The sequence below is a fragment of the Echeneis naucrates genome, chromosome 18 (assembly GCF_900963305.1).
Source record: "Echeneis naucrates chromosome 18, fEcheNa1.1, whole genome shotgun sequence".
In the NCBI taxonomy this organism is placed as follows: domain Eukaryota; kingdom Metazoa; phylum Chordata; class Actinopteri; order Carangiformes; family Echeneidae; genus Echeneis; species Echeneis naucrates.
This window is the reverse complement of record NC_042528.1, coordinates 13,566,236-13,574,709: the sequence shown is the minus strand read 5'-3', so window position 1 is coordinate 13,574,709 and position 8,474 is coordinate 13,566,236. Positions and strand designations below refer to the sequence as shown.

The following is an 8,474-nucleotide window of genomic DNA, read 5'->3' as shown; positions in this document are numbered from 1 at the left end:
GGCTTCATTGATAGGTACAGCTGAGTGTCGTCTGCGTAGCAAGACGATCTTCAGGGTCTCAGGTTTCGTAGTCAGTGAACCAACAACTTTTCTCATAGGCTCACTCCAAATTATACTGCAACTTGGTTTGGCGTAACACCACTTGAAGTTGCCCTGTTGCATGGGTCCTATCCAGATCAGTCCAATGGCGCAGACACATAGTGACCACTCTAGCAGGGTCCATGCTGGGGTACTAGAAGCTCAAAACAAGAGTCAATGGCAACAGCAAAATAAGCTGTTTGGCATTGGAAGAGAAGATTTGGCATCCACATACACAACTCTGCTGCTCATCGAACAAATGTACAGTATGTTACTTAGAAATGTGGCACCAGTTCAAAGGGAAATCAACAGGCTTTCCAGCAGTGTAAGATTAGGTATAAGAAGCATTGTTACAACAAGAGTGATCTACCAAACTCACATTTCCTTTCTTTTTATGCTAAGTTTATTTTACATAAAGCTATATAATCCAGTCACAGGAATAGTTACTAAGCTATTATGTTAATGTCAAATCAACACGGAACACAAATATCACATTATATTTTTTGTTGTGTCATTTCTGAGGCATTAAAATAAATGTTTACTTATTTACTGAGCTATCACTCTTATTATTTTAGAGCTTTTTTGATTTTTCCTTCGATTTAATTTAATTTCTAATTTCTTTTGACATGCAAGGCTACTGATTTACTTTATTAACACTGCAGAAAATGTTGACAGAAAAGTGTCATTGAGGAGTTAGTAAAACTACCTGGAGATAAAGCTGTAATTCAAGGACACACACACACATAAGCAAATATCAGTTTTTATTGGCACAAGAAATTACAGGTCCAAAGTGCTAGCACACTGTGTATAACTTTACAAACATAAAGGGTCCCTTATTTGTGTTCACTCCCTAACTTCACAGCCTCTACCGGTGGGTGAAAATTGCAGCAGTGGGCTCTTTAAAGTCCCTGCAGAAGCTGACAGCCACCAGGAAGCCAGTTCATTTCACCTGCAACAACGTCCTGGATGGTCAGATAATCTACAGATAGGCCTTTCAACAGCTTCATCATTTTTAATGCTTCAAGGAACACACACACTGTATCCACTGCATTGTATGTAAAAGTGAGGCTTATTTTTGAAAAGCTTGACCCCTCAATAATCGAGCCAGGTCAGGGTAAAGAGTAAATCTAACAAGAGTAAACTGACCTACTGATTTAACATTCATTGTTATGTATTTAATTATTTTCCTTGTGTGCTGAAAAAGCTATTTTAGTCATGTGCACAAAATGCAGTAGGTTAAGAAAATAATCTCAGTGCAAAGCGTATATTTTCGTTTTCTTTTTTTAAATCTTTATATTTAATCAAGATATTAATTTTGCCCATTGTGTTTTTGATTTTCAAATTGAGGCTGGTGAAGGCCATAATGACATTATGGTCAGCAGCTACTACAGTGACATCGTTGCACTACATTGTTTCTTGTTATTCAAAACCTGTCTTTTGTTGTTGGTTTTGCATGTGTAAAAGACAAATCAAATATGTTAACATTTTGGAAAACTAATAAGCAATTTTTTTGTTGGGAATTATATGAGAACATACACTTCCCTTGAGGAGACATTTTATTTATTGTAGCATAACACTAGGCACAAGGGGAAACAGCTGCAAAGCAATTTCCTAAATTGTTGAAATATTCCTCCAGTGCGGGAAAGTGTATCACAGTAGACTTGTTGGGGGAGGACAGATGGACTGCTAAGCTTCAGTAAATGTACGCTCCATTAAATACTCTAATCAAGATAAGACTAACCTGCATGGATCCATGGTTATTCCTCGCATTTATATGAAAACTCAGGATTAACTATATATAGTATAACAAAGACAAAAGTAAAAAACTGGAAAAGCCAATCAGTGCCATTAATGTTGATAAGGGAGAATGAATGCCTTATAAACAAATTTTCCCTTTTGTGCTGATTAGTAATGAAACACATCATAATCACCAATAACATCAATAGTGATTGGATAAATTCCCTTCTTCTTCAATAAGAAACTCTATGTGCTACAAAATACACAAAATTTGATTCTTCAAAAAATAGAGGACTAAAAAACATTTCAGACATAATGTTTACACTGAAACAGAAAATTTAAACAGTATTTGTCAAAAACAACTAATTGTTTTTGCCACCTGTAAGAAATTTAATTTGAATGAATTAATTTATATCAACACAATCCTGATCAGCGCATATTATTGTATTATACAACCTCAACTGATTATGATTAGGCATTTTAGTCATTTTTAAAAATGTGTGCCCCACGTCAGTTTGTGCCACGCTTAGTGTCCCACTTTGTAATGTTTTTATGCAATTGTTGAACTCGTAACGAATAATATTGTGGCATCAAAGTTCTTCTATTATGTGTCATTCTAAAATGGTTAGGGTTATGGTTAGGCTGATGACGGTTAAAATATAGGATGCAGTACACCTGCTTTTCAAAACCTATATATAGGAGGTGATGATATAAAAGCTATTGATCAATCAAACTAGCATTTCAATAATTACACTCAAGGTAAAGCTATATCTTACATTTCTTTGAATTTACCAATTGCTTTAATGTTGTTGCTTACAATTGTGAATTCATAGTTTTTTATGATGAAACTAGAAATTAATTGTGATTGTAGTTTTTAATATTTACTTGTTGTTATTCAATTCTTTAAAATGAATCAAATTTGGTCTCTTACAATATTGATCCTGTTGAAGACTGTTTGAGCAGCGTGCTACATGAAAGTTAAATGTAAAGTCAAAGTCCAGATTGTGTATTGCCAGTGATTTGGCCAGTCAGAGCACCATCTGCACTGCAGGTGGACTTTGGATTTAATTTGCAGGTGGCATGCTGCTGTTGAACTCCAACGTCTTGTCAAATTGAATACAGTTCTAAAATTTTAAGCCATATATTGATCAGCTGTGAAACAAAATTGGAAAGGCAAAAAATTAAATCCAAGAGCGAACACTAAAATGTAAGTTCCTTTAAGTGTATTTTGTGATTCTATTTTAAAATTCTATTTAACATGTAAGAGCAAGAATACATGGATTAACAGCCAAAAGCCATGACATACTTACCTTGAACTGATGAACATAACTTTGAAGTGCTATTTTGATAGATCAATTTATAATAGCATTTTAAAATTTACCAAGTAATTGATTGATTAGTTCAAATTAAGTGTCAGAAATGGATAGGATTGGTAGAAATGCTGCCGATCCCCTGAGAAAGAGCCTCACAGCCTTACTGACTTCTCCTCTTAAACCAGAGTGACATCTGGGATGAGCTCTCGTCAACCTTGGACCAGGCCACCTTATAGAGTCTGGTAACCGTCAGTCCTCTTCCTGCGGCTCACCAGATAGGCCAATACCACAATCACAATGAGCACGAGTAATGTCACTCCCACTCCAAATGGCGAGACACGGTAATCTGTATTGTCAGCAAGGCACATGTCAGCTGAAAAACACATGAATCAAAAAACAAATCATTTTACAAACATGATCAAAAGTGTCAGTTAATTTGTAGCCTAATTTGAAAGGTGCAATTCACAGGGCAAAGGGCAAGTCTAATTTTCTTACTGAGAAAATTAACTATAACAGAAAATTAATTATATTATACAGAATTATTTTTTAATTTTCCTTTTTAAAAATGCCACGCTACATACAACTCATAATTAAGACTTGATGTTGTGTTAAAACATTATTAGGTTGGGTTTTTTTTATGTTGAAATTCAAATGTTGTTGTAATGGTTTGTAGTTTCATTATCAAATGAAGTTACACATCATGTGACAATTTATCGTTATAGACTGTCATTATCATTACATGATGTTTTCATTTTTATTAAAAAATGTATTAGTAAATTTCTTTAAAAAAAAATTCAAGTGATTCTGATTTTAAATAGAAAAAAAATATTTTTCTTTTAAAAGAATTGTCTTATTTTTCATTCATTCAGACATGTAATCAAAGAAATTGTATAATAAGGAACTTCTCATCAGAACACTTACGTTGGCCAAAGTCATAGCTCTTGGTCAGATTGAAAGCCTGCATCCTGTTTTTAGTAACATTTAGGTAGAGTCCGTTCCCCATGTAAAGCATTTCACCCGAGCAGGAATAGCAGTGTGACACTTTTGCAGCGAAGAGATGCAGTGACTTGTTGTCGGCGCGATATTCTTGCCGAGCTTCTGCAACAGTCAAAAAACAATGCTGAAGGGTTCTCTCAGAGCACAATGATGATTGTCAAACTTGTTGGACAGGACATACTTAAAAGTAATTCCAAAGGCTACGCCGTGACACACAGACATGGAAGTTGTTAAGCATTTATCTATTTTTTGTCAATTGCCAGTCTTGCACATTTTCAGCCTCCTTTGAAATTCAGTGACCCACATTCTCAGAGTTTAAAGTTTAATGACAGGAAAGGAGAAGCTGGATTAATGACAACTTACCTCCTTTGGCGAAGCTGTAGCTGAGTTTGAAAGACAGAGCATCAACATAGGCAGTATTATCAGCAACACTCTGAGGAGACAGGGTTTCACAAAGGATATAATCCAAAGCAATTTGGTAATCAAAGTGCTTATTGTAACTAAATGTGAGATAATGATTCTCACTGCAGTCAACAAGACCATAGCTGGATCAAATCAGGGGTACAGACCCATTGCATATTACCATCTATACTAGACTATCTTGTCTGGAAAAGTGAGGGAATACTACATTCTTCTGCTGGGGATTATACTTTGAAATTCGAGTATTGGGGTGGTAAGGTGGCAAAGTGGTTAGCACTGTCACAGCAAGAAGGTTGGGGCCTTTCTTTGTAGTTTGCATGTTCTCCCTTAGACCTTTGGACAGAATCCCAGGTAGACCATGTCCCACTGAAGGCACAGGCCATCCTCAGTGACTGAGGAAATTAGCAGACAATCAAATGCTGGAGGACAGAGCCTTGCCATGAATTTTATCATATATATTTGGAAATGGTTTATTAAATTGTTGAACTGCTGAACTGTTGTGTGTATCTTAGTGTGGTTTATGCATGTATGATTTTGGTCTCTTGTGTGCCTTTTTCTTCGCTCTTTTTTAAAATGCCCACAGTGACAGCAAGATATTTTTAACAATGTTTACTCTCTATGGCTACAATTTTTCTACACTGCTTAAATATATTTGGATTACTTGTGCAGAGAAGCTTTGTGTTCAGTGTGAAACCCAATCCTGCCAGGCTTGGATTGTGGCTGAGAGTGGTGATTGTTTTGCTGTGACATCACAAAGTTGCAGTCCTGACAACTTAACATTAACATAGAACCTGATCTGCTTTAAATATGTGACACACTTTTGCTTTGTTCTTCAAATGATGTCTTAAAATATTTTTAATCTATCGTGCTATTTATGTACTAATGTTTGTACTAATACGGTTTTGAAAGCTCTACCTAATTAGTGGTGATCATTTTGTGCAAATCCCCTGGGTTCTTTTATGGATGTATGAAAAGCACATTAGAATTTTATATGACTAACATTCTGGAAGATAACACTTTGGCTCACATGAATATAAAGATCAGGATGGTGCGTTTTCAATAAGTTTTTCTTGAAATATATCTGTTTCATTTTGAATTGAATCTTTTTAATGTTAGTGAGGTCACAAGGGTTTGAATTCTGAAAGCAAAATATCTTAAAAAAGACCACAACTAGTAGCAACATTGTTCAGTTTTTCAGAAAGAAAAATTAAAGTAAAGCTCACTGAGAAACTATTGACTTGCTGCAAAAATACTAAATTTTCATTAGGGCCTTCCCTTCTGTTGTGACCATTTTCTGATTGGACTGTATTTTATCCCAATAAACTGTATAACTTGACAGGATATGAAGATTTTAGCTTGAATTTACAGTCAGTATTCCTGTTAAATTCTAACTTTAGCTTACAAATCTTTCTTTTGTTGACGTCTGTTGTTGCACCTGCTGGCCTCACTGGTTTTTTGAACACATAATTAGTGTGAGATATTATTAGAGGTTATTAAGCTTTGTTTATGCAGTTATTTTTACAATTATATATTAATGTTACACTTCACTTCACCAAGCAACTTTCACATCATCTCATTTCAACTGTCTCTTTGAACAACACTAAATGAATCACAGACACATTGCGGAGAGGCGAGATGCAGCTTCCTTGTCACATGCTTTTAGAACAGGCCCGTCGACTATAGTTCCTCTTTTTAACAAAGCTCTGTTATTTCACTTCTTACATGAAATTACTTTAGTCATTATTATTCATCAATAAACTATTTAATTGGTTGAAACTTATATTTGTAGTGTAAATAGGTCAAAGAGGAAAACGGGGACTGTCCAGTCCTACCAGCATTAAACTGATAACATGATATTAGTGAGAAATTAAATAAAACAAATGTACCTTGTTGAACATGAAAGTGATAAAGCCCTCTTTGAAGACGAGAGTCAGGTTTGCCTTGGTTTCCCCACAACTTCCTTCAGTCTTGGTCTCATTAGGCTGAACAATGAAGCTCCCATTGACCTGAAACATTAACAAAGAAATCAGGAAACTAGACAGATGCTTTGTATCACAACGTCCCCCAAGGCACCATAGCTGTTACAGTGTTTCTTTGGAGCAAAAAATATCATATAGCATTAGCAGCTACTGTCTTATGACACAAAGATGGCACGTTTAACTTTGTGTGCATGTCAAGGCCACAACAGTGAAGAAATAAAACATTTGAACTATGAATAGTTTTTTCATTTCCTGAAAACATGTTGCTAACAATTGCTTTTATAACAGCTGAGTCAGAGACTTGAGCAGAAAGTTCTATCCATGTTGATGACTTGAAATGTACCTTTGCTGCTGACAGTTGGATCTCTAGTGCCATGTTAGCCCGCAGGCAAACCACTTTTTTCTCAGTCAGATTGTAGCTTCCAACGAACACACGTGTGGGGGGGGGTGGGTCCTGGGACAGGTGTGGTTGTTGTCTTGGGGGTGGTGGCTGTTGTCTTGGGCGTGGTGGTTGTTGTCTTGGGCGTGGTGGTTGTTGTCTTGGGGGTGGTGGTTGTTGTCTTGGGGGTGGTGGTTGTTGTCTTGGGCGTGGTGGTTGTTGTCTTGGGGGTGGTGGTTGTTGTCTTGGGGGTGGTGGTTGTTGTCTTGGAGGTGGTGGTAGTTGTGTTGGCCATGGCGGTAGTGGTTTTAGGCTGGGAGGTGGTGGATGATGGCGAAACGTCAAACTGCTTTGCAGATGACATGGTTGCAGATGGTTTCTCTTCAGCCAATGACAGCACTTTAAAGAGACAGGAAGGGACAAAACAATTAATTCCCATATTAATACAACCTTCCAACTTCATTTTCTTCCATTACAAACACAACAACTGGTTGTTTTTGACAACTTGATGGCAGAGGATGTAACTGAAGCTGGTATCTTGCATCTTACCTCCACCAACTAATGAACAGAAACACCACACCACTCTGGCTGTTAAAGATTTCTGTGTGTGTGCTGGAATCATCTAAGTAACTTCTGGCAATACTGTCAGACTTAGAAAACAGAACTTGAGCACTAAAATAAATTCATTTAGATAATTGTTCTCCTCAGAGTTGGATGTTGTCAAGACAAAGGCGAACCCTTCCGGTGGCATCAGGTGATATTGTCTTCATGTGACGTGTTTTCAGTCCCCAACTTATCTTCTGCTCAGACAGTGCTGACTCTGTCTGTTACTCTTTGTACAAACTACGGCCTCCAAAAGTGAAGACAGGTTAAAGGCCACAATATTCAAAGTTGTTTAATGTAACACTTGTAGTAAGTGAACTGCAAAATTCAACGGTGACTTGAGGCTCAAACACAAGTTGCTGATTCCATCCTCGGAAAAAAGCGATCTTTTGCCAGCTGACATGTGACTCAGAAACTATCGACTGCGGAAATTTCTGTTCCCCAAACAATCCAGGAAGTAACACCTCGTCCTGATGAAAACATCTCCTGTCTCCTTTATTCACCGAATTTCTTTTTCTAAGTTTCCAATCGCAAAATGGCAATAAACCAGTTTAGAAGATGCAAACATTATTTGCAAAATTCCACAAAACGCATCACACTTTACTCGCGTAATAAAAAAGGTGAATATAGTGGAGGAAAGCAGTTTTGGCCTGCAAAGTAAAGAATGATGAGACTGAAGCTCACCTGAGACAGCGCAGCAGGCTACAACGAACAACACAACTGCCTTCTTCATGGCGACAAGTGCGACACTCAGCTGGACTCTCAGTCAGTCTGTCCCCCACGGTGTACAGCTCCGTACACTAGTCCACAACAAGCAGCGGCACACAGAGCATGACAGGAAGTCTCTCATTTACAAATAAAATCCGCACATATATATATATATTAGTTGGATTTTATTTCTCGTGCAGAATGTCAAATATTTCAATCCAAACAGTAATGACATAATAATGGGGATTCCCTTCCAATAGG

General features: G+C 37.0%; 1 protein-coding gene across 1 annotated transcript; it reads right to left on the bottom strand.

Moving 5' to 3' along the window:
• Window positions 1-2,723: 2,723 nt before the first annotated feature.
• LOC115059011 (macrosialin-like) lies at window positions 2,724-8,238 on the bottom strand. The gene is given in 8 exon segments (XM_029526596.1): window positions 2,724-3,501; window positions 4,050-4,223; window positions 4,488-4,557; window positions 6,431-6,550; window positions 6,867-6,968; window positions 6,970-7,132; window positions 7,232-7,301; window positions 8,190-8,238. Coding segments are annotated over 8 exon segments (891 nt in total). The 3' UTR covers window positions 2,724-3,358.
• Between the last annotated feature and the right edge of the window lie 236 nt (window positions 8,239-8,474).